Source organism: Quercus suber, unplaced genomic scaffold, assembly GCF_002906115.3.
Source record: "Quercus suber isolate HL8 unplaced genomic scaffold, Cork oak 2.0 scaffold_53, whole genome shotgun sequence".
Classification (NCBI taxonomy): Eukaryota; Viridiplantae; Streptophyta; class Magnoliopsida; order Fagales; family Fagaceae; genus Quercus; species Quercus suber.
Genome location: NW_027069518.1, coordinates 404,464 through 425,669, shown reverse-complemented (window position 1 = coordinate 425,669; position 21,206 = coordinate 404,464). Strand labels below are relative to the sequence as shown.

At 37.3% G+C, this 21,206-nt stretch overlaps 2 protein-coding genes across 2 annotated transcripts; both read right to left on the bottom strand.

Annotated features, from left to right (window-relative positions):
- Positions 1 to 8,422: 8,422 nt before the first annotated feature.
- LOC112003573 (uncharacterized) lies at positions 8,423 to 10,679 on the bottom strand. The gene is made up of 2 exons (XM_065772098.1): positions 10,224 to 10,679; positions 8,423 to 8,863 (listed from the first exon to the last, which is right to left on the bottom strand). The coding sequence occupies exons 1-2, from the start codon at positions 10,677 to 10,679 to the stop codon at positions 8,423 to 8,425; spliced, it is 897 nt and encodes a 298-aa protein (XP_065628170.1).
- Positions 10,680 to 12,664: 1,985 nt separating this feature from the next.
- LOC112003575 (putative HVA22-like protein g) lies at positions 12,665 to 13,971 on the bottom strand. The gene is made up of 5 exons (XM_065772045.1): positions 13,902 to 13,971; positions 13,367 to 13,456; positions 13,185 to 13,283; positions 13,040 to 13,096; positions 12,665 to 12,919 (listed from the first exon to the last, which is right to left on the bottom strand). Exons 2-5 carry the CDS (start codon positions 13,396 to 13,398, stop codon positions 12,814 to 12,816), a joined length of 294 nt encoding a protein of 97 aa, XP_065628117.1. The 5' UTR covers positions 13,399 to 13,456; positions 13,902 to 13,971; the 3' UTR covers positions 12,665 to 12,813.
- Positions 13,972 to 21,206: the final 7,235 nt, after the last annotated feature.

The window sequence follows — 21,206 nt, the reverse complement described above, 5'->3', positions numbered from 1 at the left end:
AAGACTTTCTTCTTGACTTATGATATTGGTTTCTAGGTTCAAATATAATTTCTAAAAATTAAAAGCCTTGTAACTCAATTGTTGATAATTCCTAGCGTTTCCAGTCAATTTTATTCTACTTTCCCTTCTCTCTATCTCAATGCAAGCAAGCTCCTGAGGTTCAAGTCTCTCATTCTCCATTATAAGGTCCTTTTTGTCCTAAAAGGTAAAATAATCTTAAATAGCAAAGGGGACAACGGCGCCCCTTTGCGAAGAGGTAGACAAGGAAGAGGTCTTCAAGAATCTTGGTTCTAAACCTTGTTGAAATTAAGGTAATTTTGCCATCTTTTGTATCAATTACTATCAACCTATCATGCGCGTAAAGACTCGGTAGGTCAATAATAAGTTTCATATAATATGATATGATGTTACTAGATACTGCTCACTTGCCAATTAAATCAAGTTGTATGTTATGTTAATATAATCATATACAGTCTTATACCCTCATTTAAGTAATGCATTTTTGGAGTGAATAATTCAATTGTTAACGGTTTTGAGCAAGTGACCATATTATGTTATTTTCCACATAGAAAAACATGACCTAATTTGGATTTGTCTCAAGGATATGTAGGTCTCACTTCTATGTCTTCAAAAAGATAGATAACCAACCATTTTTAAAAACCACCAAGATTCTTGTAACTCAATTGGCAGCCAGTGTTCCTAATAAAGACATCTACAATTCAAATCTCCCCCTTCCTCATCTATCAAATTATCAAAAAATAACACTTTGGCAAAACCATTTACTCACAACTATTGTAGTTGTGAAATCTACTTTATCATTAACTCTAAAGTTAATTAACAATTTATTTGTTAATTAATTAATTCTTTGTTTAGAACTTTGGGATCTAAATAAGATTTTCACATTAAAATAACATATAATCTACATACGTTAAAACTTATTACGCTCGTATGCCATCAGCCAAGATTTTTATGCTGTAGAAGCTTACCACAGCCTATCTTCCTATGATGGATCTCGCAGCTCATCATCAGTAGCTATATTTATTGACTTCATCACCACTTGAATGCACTAATTAAGTAATTATACAGTTGATATGTCCTAACGTTTGAGACGTACTCTAGAAAAATTCTTCATCACTCTTAAGAGTCAAGCTTTGCTAAGTTTTCCTTATCTCTTAGGATACAAGTACAACACTTACCTCAAAAGACATTAAAACCTAATCGTGGACTTCTTTTCTTTCCACAACTCATAAGGCATCTTGTCAATTTTACACAAACTCTATTAGTAATATAACAAGTTGTATTCATAGCTTTTCCCCAAAAGTGAAAGGGTAAATCCTTATTGTGTATTATGACACAACCATTCTTGGATTACCCAATTCTGCATTCTAGAACTCCGTTTTGATTATAGGGTAATTGGAGTTTAAAATTTTTTTTGGATCCCAGACTCTATGCAAAATAGTTCAAAACTAGAATTTTTAAATTTTCTTCCATGATCACTTCTAGCACTAAAAATTGCTCTGTCTGTATCATTTTGGAGCTTTTTGCACAAAGGCTTAGCTTGTTGAAAACCATTGATTTTTTTTTCTCAGCATGACCACCTAAGTGTACCTAGTGAAATCATCTACATCAACCATGAGGTACTTCGTTCCTACCAAACTTTCTATCCAACTCCAATTGTGTATTCTCCTTTTTATCATAAACAGAACATTCCTTTTAGTTTACCAGAATTGTACAATGAGCTCTTCATAATATATTTGATTGATGCTCATTAAGTTTTACTAAAGGCCCTCAATGCATAGCACATCATTTAGGACTAGTAGACCAGAAACATCAACAATTTCTTTGCCAAGGACATGTGACTTACCAAAGGAAGCAGTGTCTCCTCTACCATCATGTGGTACAGTCATGAACAAGGATTTATCACTATTCACGTGTCTAGAGCCTCCACTACCAAGGCATCATACATAAACTTCGAAGACCTTCTGTGGACCATGTAACATAAGACAAAAGTGATCTTCCTTTGATTTTAAACTGAATTAACTTGGTTTGTCAGACCCCTTTTCATTTAATTTAGGATAAACTAAATTATACACAGGGTTTGGAAGGACATTCTTCCTTTAGTCCCTGAGGGGGATTGTAGATGGATGGGATAGAGAATCCCTCACCAATGTATCCTAACCCACTTTTATCATAGCTAGTTTTCTGAGAGCAAAACAACTAATTCAAATTTTTCACTCAAAAACTTCTTTAGCAGAGATTTAGGGTTTTCAATTTTCTCACCATATTTCTTAGTTTTCTCAAAAAGAGGCATTTCCTTCCTTGTCATTTCCAATCAACCTCTTTGCTTCATCCAATTCGATCAATAAGACCTCCTTTTCATGCAACAACTTGGGGATTTTATTCTATTGAATACAGTCCTTGAAAGGATTATTATAGGCTACCTAAAGTCCTTCCTCATCATCAACCTCCTCTTCACTAGATTCTTCACAACTCTTAGTGGAGGCAGTAAAAGGCTAAGTAGCTATTTGCTCTTTTTTATCTTTTTTCCTGGGTTTGAAAAACCTTCTGAACTTCTTAGCAAATAGGTCTAGGTCCTCATCATTCAACCACTGATCATCTGAGGTATCATTTTCTTCTTCCTTGACTGTTTTTAAGGTAATGGCCTTGTTTTTCTTAGGCTGAGGAAAGGAGAAGTCATAGGTTTAAAAGTGAGCTATAATCTCCTATCTTAACAATGTCAAGATCCTTGCTTCCTCAATGACAGTTTCTTTGGGATGGAAAATCTCAGGGAGAGATCTCATGACTTTCCTAGCTATCTTGAAATCAAGTTTCACTCTCCGAGGTTAAAGCTTGAGTTAACTATGTCACTTAGTTTGCTGCAGAACTCACAAAAGCTTCATCCTAATCTCTTCTAACCTAGATGTTAACATTTTTAATTTTGAGTTCTTTACAGTTTTAGTTCCCTCACGAGTTGTTTCAATGATATCCCAAACCTCTTAACTCTTCTCACACATAAATTTCTTTTCAAACTCTTGCAAGACAAACATGAAAATAGCATTCAATCCTTTACTGTTCCAATTGCTTTCGCATCACTCATCCTTAGACCACTCACCTACACTAGTTTAAGGTTCAGTCCAACCGTCTTCAACAAACAATCATACCTTTTTATCTATAGATTTCGGGAATGGTCTTATGTGAACCTAACAATAAGCATAAGTACTACCATCAAGTAAAATAAGACATTAAGGGGCTGCGCTTTATCCATGATAGCTGGATTCAAGGATTAGAGGAGCACACTCAGGATAGTAAAACCAACTAAGTGAACATGAACTCATTGAAAATCTTATTTAGACCCAATTATAACTTAATCAATAAATATTTTTATATTATGCATAAGTAAACAATCTATACAGGGCCAAATTGATCACAGAAATAAAGATAAAAAAACAAAGATTTAGTAACAAAGTTTAAAACCAAAGAACTTCCTCAATGGATGAAAAAAAAAAAAAAAAACCACTCTAAGACACTGAACCCCACAAGGCAATTCATTATAATGAATAAGTTTACAGACTCACAAAACCTTTATAACTAGACCCTACTAACTCAGTACACAACTTATTGACTTCACCAATGGAACTCCAAAACCTCTACAATTTTTCTACATGAATTCCAAAATATCAATGCAAGCACTAATGTTAAGCAAAGAACTTTTGGTTTCAATAAAATTAGGATCTTGAAGTTAATTAAAGTTTAAGGATATGCCGTAAGAATGCAAAGCCCAGAACAAGATCAAGATCAAACCAGGGAAGGTTAGAAGCAAGGAGACTCTGCATAATTTTCTAGAATGGCTTGCCTACCTAATGAGTAAGATGTGCCATGATATATTCAAGAAATTGTGCACGTCTTGCACACCAGATCATGTTTTATAAAAACAATATCTGACTATCTTGCTTGAATGAGACTCAAGCAAAACACAAGCAAACTTTCAGGTTGATCAATTGATTTGCTCAAGCAAGAATGAAATTCTCTTTATGCAACCTTACTGTTTTAATTGAATAAAAATGGGACTGTAGATTACATTGTGAATTGATATTGCAAATCAAAATCTTACCACAGCAATCTTTGTAACCTGGAGAACTTTGCAATAGTTGTACCTCAACCTCAATGTATCACTTCTTTGTCCAAATTTGTAACCCATGCTTCTCATGTATATGGAAGGAGTGCGAATTTTTCACTCTCATGGAAATAGTTGTACAGAATTTAATTCCCTTTTTCCAATACTTTCTCATATTTTTGCATAATCCAGGTATACATTTCTTTTAAAATCAGATTAATAGCATTATCTAGTCTTTTCTAAATATCACATTCAGCATTATTTATAACTTTACATTCTCGAATTCTTGAAATTGTAAAACAGTCATGATTACTTTTAATGTTGAAAAGAAATGAACTTTCCCGAAGAACAAAAATGAAAAGCTCTCTGACTCTGAGAGAATTGTATAACTGAATCACTGAGTGATTATGAGAGTATGTACAAAAATAATTAACTGCTTTGTTTATATACAACACTTTAGGAAAGCAAAAAAAAAAAAATGTGGGAAAACTAACTCACTAACTAATTTCCTAACAAACTCCACTATGCAATGGCTTCAAGTAGTGACCAATCATTTCTTGACACCTAGCCTAGCATGTGACCTTCTTTGCTTCACAACCTCGCACGTCTTGATTGTGCATTTTCATTAAACAAAACGTTTCTGTTTCCCTTGCTGCTTTATTTCTTTCACCAAAACAACTTAATGTCGTTTTCTTCTTACTCTTTGAACTCTCTTTGCCGTTTAGCTTCTGTTGTCGTTTAGATGATGTTGATGCAACTTCAACACTCCCCCTCAAGTCCTAAACTTTAAGTTCTGAGACTTGAACTGAGGAAGGAGCCTTTTGACTATCTTGGAGTGAAAATATCTCTTAAGCCCAATCTGCCTGAAAGCCTTGTGAAAGATGAAATTCCCAAAGCTTTAGTAAATATGTCTGCCACTTGTGAATCAATAGCTATGTGAAATTTTATAATCATCCCTTCCATAATCTTGTCCCTTACCAAATGACAATCCACTTCAATATGTTTTGTATGTCATGGAAGACAGGATATGCAGCTATATAGAGTGTTGCTTGATTGTCACAGAACAACATAGCTTGCTTAGGGTGTTCTATCTTCAAGTCCTTGAGCAGTTGAAGTACCCAAGTGATTTCACTTGCCACACTTGCCATGGCTCTGTATTCAGCCTCTGCTGATGATCTTGAGACAACACCTTGGTTCTTTGATCTCCAAGAAATTAAAGCTTCTCCTAAAAAGACTGCAAAACTTGTCAAAGACCTCCTTGTATCAGGGCAACCTGCCCAATTTGCATCACAAAAGGACTTAATGTGGAGTTCTGAGTTACTAGGAAAGAAAATTCCCTTTCCTGGTGAACCTTTGATGTATTGTAGAACTCTATTGGCTACAATTAAGTGAGGCTCTCTAAGTTGAGATAAAAATTGACTCAATCTATGCATAGCATAGGTGATGTCAGGTCTTGTCAAAGTAAGATACAAGAGTCTTCCAATCAACTTCTGTACTTACTAGGATCTGCAAGAGGCTTCCCTTCATACTTGGAAAGTCTTAAACTTTGCTCCATAGATAACTTAGTTGGTTTGGAACCAAGAAAACCTGTGTCCTTCAAAATTTCTAAGGCATATTTCCTTTCATTTAGGCTAATACCTTCATCTGTTCTAGCCAATTCAAGGCCTAGAAGATATCTCAATGAACCAAGGTCCTTCAAACCAAACTTGTCATCAAGTAACTTCTTCAAACTATCAACACAAGCAGGGTTATTACTAGTGGGCAATATGTCATCTACATAAACTAAAAGTACAGTAAAAGAAAAGCCTTGTGTATGAGTAAACAAAGAATAGTCAAATTTAGACTATATGAACCCTATCTACAGAATTGTTAAGGAAAATTTTTCAAACCATTGCCTTGATGCCTATTTAAGACCATAAAAACTCTTGTTAAGCTTGCATACCAGATGCTCCCCTTTGCAGTGAAAGTCAGGTGGTAAACACATATACACATCCTCAACCAAATCACCATGCAGAAATGCATTATTCACATCCATTTGGTGAAGAAACCACCCTTCCATAGCAGCCAAAGACAACACAATTCTAATTGAAACAGATTTGGCAATAAGAGAGAAGGTTTCAGAATAATCCAAACCATGTTTTTGAGTAAAACCCTTGGCTACCAATTTGGCTTTGTATCTCTCAACAGTGTCATCAGAGTTATATTTAATCTTGTATACCCATTTGCATCCAATGGGAGATTTACCTGGTGGCAGAGAAGTTAGAGTCTAGGTATTATTGAGCTCCAAAGCAGCTATTTCCTTGTCCATTGCAGCCCTCCATTCAAGCAATTGAACTGTTTGATGAAAGGAAGTAAGTTCTGCTAGAGAAGCAGTCACAACCATAACAAAAGAATGGAAGGTAGGTCCTAAATGAGAGTAACTCAAATTCTCTAAAATGTCATAAGGCAAACGAGAAGCAGGTTTTGTACTAACAGATTTACCAGCATAGTCTGAAAGATAGGCAGGAGGGTGATGAGGCTTGGTTGACCTCCTTAAAACAGGTAAATCAAAATTATAAGGTACAGGTGAATGTGAAGGAAGATCAATTGAATCAAAAGTGGAAAGAGGAGTGGAGGTAGGTAATGTAGAATCTACAGAATCAGAAATAAAAATAGGGTCTGCAAAGGTACGTGGAGTATAAGAGAAATAGGTACAGTTGTACTAGAAGAAGGAACTAAGGTAGAGTCAGTGGTATAACTAGGAGTAATGGATGGAATAATAGGAATAGTAGTCTCATAAGGAGTACAATGAGGAAAAAAAAAAAAAAAAAGGAATCAAGATAAGAAGTGGATGTGTTGTAAGATGTAGCATAAGGGAAAATATGCTTATAGAAAACAACATCTCTAGAGATGTAAATGGAATAATGTGGAAATAAAACACAAACATCCAAAAAATCTAAGATGGTCATAAGAAGGTGATGAATTGAAAAGAAGTTCATAAGGACTTTTGTTATGTAAATTCTCAGAAGAGGTACACTGCAGTTAAGATACAGTCATCCCAAAAACACAAAAGAATTTTAGATTGAAACATTAAGGCTCTTGCAACATTGAAAATGTGTTGATGCTTCCTTTCAACAATGGCATTTTGTTGAGGAGTATCAACACATGACAACTAATACAAAATGCCACTAGAGTGAAAAAATTCCTTTAGATAAAATTCAATTCCAATATCACTTCTGATAGTCTTGATTTTAGTTTCAAATTGAGTATGAACCATATTGGCAAATTCAAGAATCAAGAATTGAGTGTCAGATTTGTTCTTAAGCAAATAAACCCAAGTACAACGAGTGAAATCATCCACTATAGTTAGAAAATACTTGAAACCATCAATAGTATTAGTAGAAAAGGGACCCCATAGATCACAATGTACAAGCTCAAAAGGTTTATGAGATATGTGTGCTAGGAGAAAAGGAAAGTCTCTTTTGCTTAGAAAAATGACATACATCACAACAATGTGTCTTATTTGAAACATCATAAACTACAATTTTATTCAACAAAGCAAGTTTTGAAAAGGAAAGATGGCCTAGTCTACTGTGCTACAAGTCTGAAGAAGAAGAGTGGCCAGTGTTGACAGTTAAAGCAATGTGTGAAGCCAAATCTTGCAGCAAGTAGAGTCCTTTGCATTCTTTACCCTGACCAATCGTGCTCCATTAAGCGAGGTCCTGGATAAAACAACAATTACCAAGAAAAATGAGACAACAACAATGATTTTTTGTGAGTTTTCTTACAGATATCAGATTGAAACTGAAAGAGGGCACACATAAGACATTAGTGAGTGTTAAAGTGGAAGAAATTTGCACAATGCCTATGTGTGTTACTAAAGCTTGTTCCCCATTTGGCAAGTAAACGCAAGAATGGAAAATTGAAGTAATAGTGGTAAGTTGAGTGACTAAATGTACCATATGGTCTTTAGCACCAATGTCTATAAACCAATCATGTGATTTATAGGCATATCTATCAACAAGATGAGCAAAAAAAAATAAAATGTGTCATGTTAGGAGGAATCCAGAATGGATTACGTGAGAAATTGGATGGAAAGGATGAAGCAGAAGAAGCAACAAATGAAGCTGGCTGAATGGGTGAAGCAGGAGCCATCACAGAAGTAGCATGATGAGAAGGTTAAGTACCAACACCTGATGCTGATGCTGAAATATCTTTCAAAAGAGTAATGAGTTGCTCACATTGAACTTGTGAAATAAGGCATTGTGACAGAGAAGCTTGTGAAGGAGCCTGTGCTGAAGAACCAACAAATTGAGTGGCAAAAGGATTCTATGGTGCATATCCAATCTCAACTTGAGAACTAGCACCAGGAAGCATGCCATTGTTTTGGAAAGCACTAGAAAAGGCACCATTGTTTTGGAAACAATTAGGGTTAGCTGAAGTAAAACCACCCAAATTCCCAAAATTAGCAAATGGCAAAATAGCTAAAACTTGACTAGCCAAAGCTTTGTTACCTCCTTTAGGCTTGTACCCTAGGGGATAACCATGAAGTTTATAACATTTGTCTGCTATATGACTAGTAAGACCACAATATGTGCAAATTGGCTTTTCCTTTTTATAATTCCCTCCTTTTCCACCATGAAAACCCTGATTTTGACCTTGATGACCTCTTTTGTTATTAGCATACATTGCAGTAGCTTCAATAGAATAAACCATGTTAACACCATGACCTATGCTCCTCTTTTCTTCTTGTAAAATCAAAGAACAAACCTTGCTAATAGAGGGAAATGGTTCAATTAACAAGATCTGACCAATAATATTCCCTAGGGGTGTGCAAAAAACCGAAGAACCGAAAAAACCGCTTCAAACCGACCGAACTGATGCAAAAATTTCGGTTCGGTTTCGGTTTTTTATATAATAAAACCGAAAATTTCAGTTCGGTTTTCGGTTGCAAATTTTAATGCACTGAATCAACCGAACCGAACCGATATATATATATATATATTTATGTAATACTCTGTCACGTTGGAGTTTGTAGCTTAGTGGTATGATGAGGCTGTACACATTAAGTGTTTTATGGTTCGAGCCTTCGGGGAAGCCTTTTTGAGATTTTTAGGTTTTTTAAAACCATTAAAAGTTTTTAGGTTTTTCAAAAACCATTAAAAGTTAAAAACCCTAGCATCCATTTTCTTGTTCTGCCCTTTTCTTTCTAGCCGCCCCTCCTCCTTTCTTTTCTCTCTAACCATTTTTTCTCTCTCACCTGGAAATAGAGCATTTTATTCCTTTCTCTTCTCCTCAGCGCCGACCCCCTCCCCAATCTTTTACTTGATTTTGTTTCTCTCATTTCAAAACCACCCATGTTCTTCTCTCTTTCTTGTTGGTTTTTTTTCTCCTCTTCAAATGTGTTGGCCCGATAAGGAGTCCAGTCTTTGATGGTGTCGCCGGCAACATACATGAGCCACGCCGGCCAGCCTTGTTGGTTCCTAACCATGCAAGGTTCGACATTCTCCATAATTTCATCTCTCTTTTTTATATTCTAGATTTGTTTTTTTTTTTTTTTAGATCTTCAATTCTGGGTTTTTTTTTTTTTAGATCTTCAATTATGGGTTTGTTTAATACTAAATCAATGCTATTTTTTCAATTTTTATGTGCAAATAAAGTTAGGGTTGTGAAAAAACCCATGTACTTGGTTGTTTATATTCTGAGTTTGTTTATTTTCTCAACTTCCTCTCTATTCTGGGTTTTTTTTTCTTTGTTTGATTTCTTGGAAAATAAATGAAGAGGAAACTGAAAAAACAACCAAAATCGACCGAAACCGAAATCCAACCGAAACCGATGGTTTTTCAACTATTTCGGTCGGTTTCGGTTGAGAATTTCACCAACCGAAAATTTCGGTTTCGGTTGTCCAACATGTAGAAAACCGACCGAAACCGAACCGACACACCCGTATTTTAATATTCCCATAGCTATCATTCAATCCCATCAAAAAACGAAACACATGTTCTTTATGCTGAGCATCCAATTGAGAAGACTTAGATCTACAAGTACAAGCACAAGTGCACATAGTAAAAGGTTGGTAATTGATGAATTCATCCCAAAGTGTTTTGAATTTGGTGAAATAAGAACTCACCATGAGTGATCCCTGTGAAAGATGAGAGATTTCCTTTTGCAACTCGAGCAATCTTGGAGTGTTGCCTTGTGAAAGCCTATCTCTGAGGTCAATCCACAAATCTTTGGCGGTGTTGATATACATAACACTTACCTTGAGATCCATGCTGAGAGAATTGGTCAGCCATGAAAAGACTATGGTGTTGAGCAATGGTGAAGACGATTCTGGCTCTGGAATTGAACCATTCACAAAACCAAACTTGTTTCTGGCACTCAAAGCCAAAAACATTGATCTCACCCAACTCATGTAATTTTCTGGTCCAGTTAATGGCTGCGATGTAAGAACAATTCTAGGACTCTCAGTCGCTGGTAGAAAATAAGGATTGTTAGCAGACTCATCAGCCATTGTTGTACCAAATGAAGGAGCAGATTGTTTGGAATTGGAATTGGACACATCATTTGTAGAACTAGAAGCCATGAATCAGCAAGAAAGCTTTGTTACCATGTAAAGAAATGAACTTTCTAGAAGAACAACAATGAAAAGCTCTTTGAATCTAAGAGAATTGTATAATTGAATATCACTGAGTAATTATGAGAGTATGTACAAAAATAATTAACTGCTTTGTTTATATACAACACTTTAGGAAAGCAAAAAAAAAAAAATGCGGGAAAACTAACTCACTAACTAATTTCCTAACAAACTCCATTGTGCAACGGCTTCAAGCAGTGACCAATCATTTCTTGATACCTGGCCTTGCATGTGACCTTCTTTGCTTCACAACCTCGCACGTGTTGACAGTGCGTTTTCATTAAACAGAACTCTGCTGTTTCCCTTGCTGCTTTATTTCTTTCACCAAAACAACTTAATGTCGTTTTCTTCTTACTCGTTGAACTCTCTTTGCCATTTAGCTCTGTTGTCGTTTAGCTGATGTTGATGCAACTTCAAAAAATATCCATGAACTTATTGGGGTCAGCTATATTCATTTGCATCTAACTTATGTAGTGACAAAAATCCCCTAGGAGTTAGGACTCCTTGCTCCAAAAACTTCACTTGGTAACCTTTATATATTACTCTACTTTGTACATGTTTTTCTTTTCTGTCTGTTTCATAATTCAGTAAACTTGATTCTAAAGGCCTGTAAAAAATGACTTCCATAAAGTTGCAAGCATTTCTTCTCTACAAAGATTCAATCTTCAAAGAGAGATCAAGGCAGTAAAGACTAACGATCGCCTCTCATAAAGGTTAACTAATCAATTCTTCATGTTTCTTCCTTTACACTGAACAGTGGGACTCAAGGAAAAGGAATTATATATGACAGCCACCACGGAATCCACCTAGAAAAAATTATCAGTTTATCACCTCCAGGCCTAAATGTCCAAGTCATTCTTTAACTCGTGAAAAAGTGTGTTTTCTCTCGATGTCTTCATCTTAATGCCAAATAGCCAAATATTTTGTATATAAGGCTGTCTCACCCAAACTGTAGGAAGCCAATTCTGTTCAAGGTTCTGTTCTGTCTCACCCACACAGGAGGAAGACATGTGTTGGAACATGACTTGAATTAGAGTAAATCCTGGGAACTAGTAAGCTTACCTGTATAAGATCCCTGGTTTGATAGTGGGACAGCAGAAACTTATATATGGAAATTCTCTAAGCCTCACAAGTCACAACCTGACATTGTGTGTATGGTCAACTTACAGATTCCCTGACAAAGGTTGCACACTTTTACTATATTAAAATCCATTTTAAATGCAATTAACTTTAATCACCATTCAGCCATTTTAAGAGATTGAACATTGCACAAGCATTTGCAGGAAGCTGTAGTGCAGAAGCAACACATAAGATCAAAGCCAAGAGGAATTTGTGAATTACTCTGGCCAAAAATTGCTTTATAAAATTTGAGTCTTGTACATGCATAGAGTAGAAGGCCTTCAATTCATTGAATCATGTTATATTCTATGATACTGTAAAACTTGATGCAAAATATAAATAAAATATCAAAATGGGCTATGGACTGATATGCAATGTTATTACTCTAAATTTAGTTCAATACAATCTCAGCACCTTGTCTTAACAAATAAAGTTTGCCGAACACAGCAATGCCTTAACTCCAACTACTTAGGTTCAGTACTAAAGCATATAAAAGGGCCAAAAAAAAAAAAAAAATTTGTGTGTATGGATCAAGTATACACAGTTTCTGCATAATAAGCTTAAGGCCAAAGAATAAGTAATCAACATTCTTATCCTAATTTTAACAATTAACAACAGAAGAATGCAGTGTAGAATGCACTAAACAAACGCCTTCTGATCCCTAGAGCAGATATTACTTTTCCTTTTCAATGGATACCTTATCAGATTCAAACTGTGATGCTAACTGAGAAGAAACATACTGCAGAATCTCAAAAAACCTTGTTTGGCCAAAATTCACAACCTTTTTGCCAATGCAAAATTGCTATATCCCCGGCCTTAACTCTCAACTCCAATAAGGTGTGATCAATTTCCACTTCATGTTTGGCCACATAAGGCTGGAAGAAAGAGTTATAAACATATGATGTTCCCTGGAAACAATTAAAAATTATTATGTCAAAGAAACTATTACGAATGTATAAGTTAATTAAACAAAATAGTTCCGCAAGTTCAAGATGTCAAATGCATGCCTTTGTTTTAGGATGCAAAGATATATAAAGATTGCCAACTTTGCTTCACTGTACAGTGGTAGCCTTGTTTGAAAAAAAAAAAAAAAAAAAAAAGAGAAGTCAGGAATCCAAAAATAAATGCAAAAGAGTACCAGGAATATATGAAAAATCAACTTATTTGTGCTGTGTTAAAAAATTGCATACCATGAAATGAAAGTATCCCCAACTCTCTCAAAGACTGTAAGCATAGCAACTATAATCCTACAAAATTAGAAGATGACACAATTTAGCACTAAAATAAGTTGTATCCTAAGATACTGTCATACTAGCACAACATGAAAATACATACCAGTATTGGCACCAAAAAAAAAGTTGCTCCATCTCTGGCTTATTCCTCTCCACAGTTTTAGAACACTCATAAGCCGGATAAGCATAGCCAAAAACAAGCCTGCAAATACAAAATTAGAATTGTTAACTTTCCTGTATAACTGATGAAAATGGTGAATTCCCACATCACTTTTTGTTACATACAAAAGTACTCTCGAAAGAAATGACCCCATCATTTTGAATCCGATAACAATTGATGCATTTATTTCTCAAACTTTCTGAAATCAATTATACCTGAAATGAGAGAAAACAGAAGTCCCTAATAAGATTGAGGAAGTCACAACAGATGTTTCCTAATTATGGGCCAATATCAAAGGTTGATAACTCAGTCGACTACCAAATATACAAGCAAAATTCAACATTTGAACATAAATGAAGTTATTATAATATGACCCACTTGTCATTCTTCTTTTCTTTATATATATTTTTAATCAACGTCTTTTAAAAACAAATTTTACAATTGCTAAGTTGATCAATTGTGAATGATGGACATGACTAACATTCATGGACCCGTTTTTTTCTCTATCCCTCACAATTATCTAACACAGTAATTGTGAAATTGGCTGTAAAAAAAAGGTTGTTTTCCTAACATTAATGTATGCCTAGAGTCTAGAGACGCGTTAGTAAAACTTGAAATAAATGCATTAACATATAGAGATGACAGAGGAAAAGAACATACAGGTTTGGAGAGAGTCTGGGAACGTGAAAGAGTTGTATTCAATTACGAAGTGGAAAAACCGAATTGACTTCTTTTTTTTCTTTTTTTTCTTTTTTTTTTTTTATGGGAACTGACATTTGATGAAGCAGAATGTGGCACGAAACGCCGCGAATAGAGAGTGCCTTTGGTTTTGAATTTCCTTTTGACAGTTTTTGTAATTAACCGCGGGACTCCCTCTCGGTTGCCGTGGTTTAATGCCACATCATTCATATATATTATTCAATCACACGGCTGAGAATTTTTGGGTAAAACCACGGGTTTAGTTATTGCTTCTCACACTGAAACCGCTGTTCATAAGGCGGACTTCTATCAGATGTTCACCATGCCTTTGGCTAGTGTTTTTTTTTTTTTTTTAATCTTTTTTTGATCGGCAAGCCTTTGGCTAGCTTATTTGTTTAAAGGTGAGACAAAATAGGTTTTAACCCAAAAAAAAAAAAAAGAGACAAAATATGATTTTATGTAAATAAATTGATTTACTTAAGTTGATTTTAAGTAAATAAGATAGTATTTTTTTTTCGATAAAAAAAATATCTTATTTACTTAAAATCACTTTAATCTCACTTTTTTTCATTAAAAGAAAAGTTATTCACACACTTAAAGCACATTTGGTACATCATATATTATTAGAGAAATGCTATGTCTACAATATTTTTACAACAATTTTACAACAAATCCTAAGTGGCAGGTTGTTACTGGTTATTATTGTTGGGGCAAAAAAGTAATCTTAGTATTAGTTTCAAATTTGAACCAATAATAACTAACCACCTATAATTTGTTGTAAAAATATTGTAAAATTGTTGTAGGCGTAGCATCTCTCATATTATTATATACATGGTGAGGCAACTTAACTCACTCTTTTATGAGAAATAAATGATAGTTGATGCAATTTCCTGTGCTTTTTGGTAGCAAATATTTTATCTTTTTTTTTTTTTTTTTTTTGTCTATTTTCACTTTTTTGTCTCATCTTTTAGTAAATAAATATATAAACTAACTCTTTTATCCCTAGTGCAAGCATGTGAAATTTGAATGTTTGTAGCTTACTTGAATAACATAATAATGGAGTATAATAAGTCTAAAAACAAAATAAATATCACACCATTTTTTATAATTTTTGAGATGGTAGTTTGTGCTTTATTTTTCACAATGATTTTAAGTAATGATATCACTTTACCAAAACATGACTTAAAAAAAATAAAAAAAGAACTCCATATCCCAAAAAACTTGAAAACAGTATCAATTTAATTATTTAATTCTAAAAATATATTATTTTGTAAAATTTTCCAATTTTTTTACACTCTTCAAAATATCATTTGATGGTGCAAGAAAAACACAAGTCAATCACTCGTCCATATGGCCGTCCATAGCAATGTTCAGAGCGGAGAGCGAATGGTTGGTACATTCGTCCCTCCTTTATCATTCTTCTTCTTCTTCTATACACTCGTCCAATGAAGGACAAGTGGGCAGTGAACCTCGTCCTTCTTTAATGATGGACGAGGTAAATTCATCAAGAGTTATACTAAGCACACTTCCAACCAAAAGTCATATTGCTTGAATCTCAACACAAGTCCCGAAGAGGTGACCCTTATGACAGTTAAGGAAGTTACCCTCTGAATCCTCCAAACTCTACGATGATTAGGAGAAATAACTGATTTCTAACGCTATATAAAGGCCCTTCTGCGCAGAGGTAAGGGGACTTTTTTCTCTTTTGTAAAATTTTAGATTAGAAGTTAAGGAAGTCTTGAGGGCTCTTTTTTCCTTCAATCTACTAACTTTACCATCGGAGAATTAAAGGCCGGCTTCCACCGGTCTTCTCTGATTTTCTTTGGTTTTCCAGGACTCATTCTTCAAGATCAAGAGCATCCGAAGATTTTTCAGCTCACTAATTCCTTAGAACTTATCAGTTGGCGCCGTCTGTGGGAAGAAGTGAACCGTAAAAAATCTGTTGTCATTGGGACTTAATTTATTAAGTTCTACAGTTTCTTTTTCCAATCAAGGGTTGAAATGGTTCGGACAAGATCTAGGGCAACGAGTCCAGGCCCTCAACATAGCAGGGACGCATCTAATACCCCTCACCGCAACCGTCAGTCAGCACCCACCATGCAACCACCCTCATTCCAACATATGCAATCCATGGCTGCTGCTATGGCAGAATTAACTCGTCAAAACCAAGAGTTGGTTAGACAACTTGAGTCAAGGAAGCAGCCTCATGAACGGAATGCTGGAGAACGGGCCCAGAGTCAAGAGGAGGAAAGGAATGTTGAAACTGAAAATTAGTCAAGAGGTACCGTTTCACGGAGGGTACCTCACTTAGAAAGAGAAATGGATCAAATGAGAAGGGTCATGGACGAGATGAGGGAAAACATGAGGAAAACAAACCCTGTGGAAGACTTAGTTCACAGGACTGATTCCCCCTTTGTGGCGTCCATCAATGCTCATCCTTTGCCACCTAAGTTCAAGATGCCTCCTTTAGATTCGTATGACGGGACGCGAGATCCTTTTGACCATATTGCCACCTTTAAAACTACTATGCATCTTCAAGGAGTTCCAGATGAAATAATGTGCAGAACTTTTCCTACTACCTTGAAAGGACCTGCACGAGTGTGGTTCAGCAAAATACCTCCTAATACAGTGGCGTCCTTTGAAGAGCTAAGCAAGTTGTTCGTCAACAATTTCATTGGAGGGCAGAGGCACAAACGTTCTTCGTCCAGTTTGCTAACCATAGAGCAAGGGGAGAATGAAAGTTTGCAGTCCTTCATCACGCGTTTCAACAGGGATGCTTTGGCGGTGGACGAGGTGGATGATAAACTCCTCTTGGCAGCATTTTATAATGGCATTCATTTTGATTTATTTATCCATAAGTTATATGAACAGGCGCCTCAAACTATGGCTGAGCTAGTTCATTCAGCCCAGAACTTCATGAATGCAGAGGATGCTATCATAGCCAAGAAGAGGAAGAGAGTTGAGAAGGTTGAAGCCAACACAACGCGTCAATCGGAACAAGGTCCTCGTCCTAAGAAGGGACGGACGAAAGATAAGAGGGATCGAGAAAAGAAAGCAGGCCCTTCAGCACGAAATCAACAGTATACCCCTTTGAACGTGCCACTTGAGCAAGTTCTTATGCAGATTAAAGACGAGCCTTCTTTAAAGTGGCTAGAGAAGATGAAGGGGGATCCCAACAAGCGCAATCGGAACAAGTATTGTCACTTCCATAGGGATCATGGGCATGATACGGATGAATGCTTTGATTTGAAGCAGCAGATTGAGAATCTCATCAGGTAAGGAAAGTTAAGGAATTTCCTTGGACGAGACCACAAGGATGAGAAATTGAAAGCAAAGGTAGAGGAGACATCACGACCACCGCTTGGAGAAATAAGAATCATCCTAGGGGGAAGTCCTACAAGACAGTCGTCCAAGTCGAAGAAGGCATACTTGAAAGCAGTACAGAACGTTCAACTCTCTGGACGATTACCAAGTGAAAGGACTACGGACGAGCAGATGATTACCTTCACGGACAAGGACGCAGAGAAAATCCACCACCCCCATGACGATGCTATTGTCATCACTCTCCTTATTGCTGATTACAAGACCAGAAGGGTGTTGATAGACAACGGAAGCTCGGCTGATATTTTGTATTATCCAGCCTTTCAGCAAATGAGGTTAGGACGAGATCGGCTGCGACAAGCGAACTCCCCTCTAGTGGGTTTTGGTGGAATGAAGATACAACCTGTGGGCAGCATTTTATTACCAGTGACAGTGGGGGCATATCCGCAGCAAGTTACCAAGGAGGTGAACTTCCTTGTGGTCCATTGTTCATCCTCTTACAATGCCATAATTGGGAGGCCAACTCTAAATAGGTGGAAGGCCATAACATCTACCTACCACTTGTCAGTCAAGTTCCTGACGGAGCATGGGATAGGCCAAGTACAGGGAGACCAACTAACGGCAAGAGAGTGTTACCTAGCCATGTTGGCTGCGGACGAGCAAGTTCAAACAATGACTATTGAAGAAAAGAAGGTTATGGCAGAACCTATTGAAGTGTTGGAAGATGTTCCTTTAGATGATAATAACCCGGGGAGGTGTACCAGGATTGGGGTAGATTTGGAAGCAAAGATCAAGAGAGATCTCATTTGTTTTTTGAAAAGAAATAGGGATGTGTTTGCATGGAGTCACGAAGATATGTCAGGCATAGATCCTAGTGTCATTACCCACCATCTGAATGTATGCCCTTCCTACAAATCAGTACAGCAAAAGAAGAGGGTGTTCGCCCTAGAGAGAGATAATGCAGTCAAGGAGGAAGTTCAGAAGCTGATTATGGTGAAGTTCATTCGAGAGGTATACTATCCTGAGTGGTTGGCCAACGTAGTCATGGTCAAGAAGGCGAATGGCAAGTGGAGAATGTGCGTTGATTTCACTGACCTAAACAAGGCTTGTCCCAAGGATAGTTACCCGTTACCACGCATTGATCAGCTGGTAGATTCTACTACAAGTCAAAAATTACTCAGTTTCTTGGACGCTTTCTCTGGGTACAATCAAATTCGAATGGACGAAGCAAACCAAGAGAAGACGTCCTTTGTCACCAGTCAGGGATTATTTTGTTATAAAGTGATGCCTTTCGGTTTGAAAAATACTGGAGCAACATACCAACTGTTGGTCAATCATATGTTTCGTCCACAGATTGGGCGGAATATGGAAGTCTATATAAACGATATGTTGGTAAAAACTCAGGACGAAGACAAGCATCTGGACGACTTGCAGGAAACATTCAATACACTGAGGCAGTATCACATGAAGTTGAACCCTAGCAAATGTGCTTTTGGAGTATCATCAGGAAAATTCCTGGGGTTTATGGTCTCCTATAGAGGAATCGAAGCAAACCCTGATAAAATCCAAGCAATATTGAATATGAAGCCTCTGAGCAGTGTTAAAGAAGTCCAGTCCCTCACCAGACGAGTCGCTGCCCTCAACAGGTTTGTTTCTAAAGCTAATAACAAGTGCCTGCCGTTTTTTAAGGTTCTTAAAAGAGCATTTGAATGGACTGACGAGTGTCAGAAAGCTTTCGAAGATTTGAAGACATACCTCACCAAGGCCCCTTTGTTAAGCCCGTCCGTGCAAGGGGAAGAGTTGTATTTATATCTGGCAATCACCCCGCATGCTGTGAGTTCAGCATTAGTAAGGGAAGAAGACAAGGTACAAAGACCTGTGTACTATACCAGCAAAGCACTGAGGGGAGCAGAAGGACGATATCCATTGATGGAGAAATTGGCTTTTGCACTGATAACAGCCTCCAGAAAGCTAAGGCATTACTTTCAGGCTCACATTATTAATGTCATGACAGATCACCCACTTAAGAAGGCAATGAACAAATTAGAGGCTGCAGGACGTTTGATCCAATGGGCCGTTGAGCTTAGTGAGTTTGACATAAGGTATCAACCGAAGCATGCCATAAAAGCTCAAGCTCTGGCAGATTTCATTGCAGAGTTTACTTTGAATTGTGACGAGGTGGGTGAGAAGGAAAACATTAAGTGGGTAGTTTATGTGGATGGTTCGTCTACCCAGTACGCAGGAGGAGTAGGTGTGGTGTGACAATCTCCAGATGGAGACAAATTAAAGCACAAAGTTCGTTTGCAGTACCAGACAACTAATAATGAAGCTGAGTATAAAGCTCTTCTCAAAGGGATGGAATTGGCCAAGTCTGTTGAAGCGGAGTCACTCCTCGTCCTGGGGGATTCTCAGCTAATCATAGGCCAAGTGAATGGCGTGTTTGAAGCCAAGGAAGAGCGGATGAGGAAGTACCTAAACAGAGTGATACGCCTTGTTAAAAAGTTCAAGGAAGTTAACTTCGTTCAAATCCCAAGGGAGGAAAACATGGAAGCTGATGCTTTGGCGAAAGAAGCCTCAGCGAGTGAAGCCGTAGATGAAGTTGATGAAATTCAATATATGCCAAGTATAGACATCCCGGAAATACAACAGGTGGAAGGTAGAACAAGTTGGATGACTCCAATTGTGTCGTATCTAAAAGACGGATGACTCCTAGAAGAGAAGGACGAAGCAAGAAAGCTGAGGGTAAGGGCGGCCAGGTACGTTCTTATGGACGAGATTTTTTATAAAAGAGGTTTTTCCCAGCCTTATCTAAGGTGTTTGGCACCGGACAAAGCAAACTACATACTAAGGGAAATCCATGAAGGAGTGTGTGGCAATCACTCAGGAGCCAGATCACTTGTCCACAAAATCGTCCGTGCAGGGTATTATTGGCCAAGCATGCAAGCTGACACTAAGGCCTATGTCAAGGTCTGCGATCAATGCCAAAGGTTCAGCAACGTCCCCAGGCAACCATCAGAGTATTTGACTCCAATGACGGCCCCCTAGCCTTTTGCACAATAGGGACTAGACATTCTGGGGCCATTCCCACTAGGCGTGAGACAAATGAAATTCCTAGTGGTTGGTATTGATTATTTTACCAAATGGGTAGAAGCAGAATCCTTGGCTAACATTGCGCAACAGAATGTCAAAAACTTCGTGTGGAAGAACATTGTGTGTAGATTTGGAGTACCCAGGGTGCTGGTATCGGACAACGGACGGCAGTTTGATAATGCACTTTTTAGAGATTTTTGCCTACATTTCGGAATTCAAAATCATTACTCCTCACCAGCCCACCCATAAGCTAACGGCCAAGCCAAAGTTGCAAACCGAACCTTGCTAAAGTTAATCAAGACTCGGCTTGAGGGGGCTAAGGGAGTGTGGCCAGATGAGCTACCAGGTGTTTTGTGGGCATATAGAACGACAGCAAGAACTCCTAAAGGGGAAACTCCTTTCAAGCTAGCCTATGGAACGGAAGCGGTCATACCTGCCGAAGTGCATATGGCTAATCATAAAGTGACGGCGTATCAAGACAAAGATAATGAGGAGCAACTCCGTTTGAACCTTGATCTCATAGACGAGGTAAGGATGGACACTGAACAAAGGATGGCAAGATACAAAAACCTTATGGCTAGGTAGTATGATGCAATGGTAAAGCCAAGGCGTTTCAGCATAGGAGACCTCGTCTTAAAAAGGGTCTCCTTAGCAACAAAGAACCCAGCTCATGGGAAGTTGGGACCAAATTGGGAAGGCCCCTACAGAGTCGTCAACTGCAAAAGACAAGGATCATACTACCTGGAAGCACTTGATGGGAGGAAGTTAGAGCATCCTTGGAATGTGGAGCACTTGAGGAAGTACTATCAATAAAATGCAAGCTTAGATGAACATGACTTCGGACGAGTCTGGAGA

Bases quoted from the DNA above. Each gene is read 5' to 3' on its own strand.
- LOC112003575 (XM_065772045.1), bottom strand. From the start codon at position 13,398: ATGATGGGGTCATTTCTTTCGAGAGTACTTTT. The intron at 13,097-13,184 runs GTATGTATTTTC...CTAATTTTGTAG, and splicing joins TTTTTTTGGTGCCAATACTG to GATTATAGTTGCTATGCTTA. The intron at 12,920-13,039 runs GTATGCAATTTT...TTTTCAAACAAG, and splicing joins GGGGATACTTTCATTTCATG to GCTACCACTGTACAGTGAAG.
- LOC112003573 (XM_065772098.1), bottom strand. From the start codon at position 10,679: ATGGCTTCTAGTTCTACAAATGATGTGTCCAATTCCAATTCCAAACAA. The intron at 8,864-10,223 runs GTGAGTTCTTAT...TCTATTAGCAAG, and splicing joins TTTCACAGGGATCACTCATG to GTTTGTTCTTTGATTTTACA.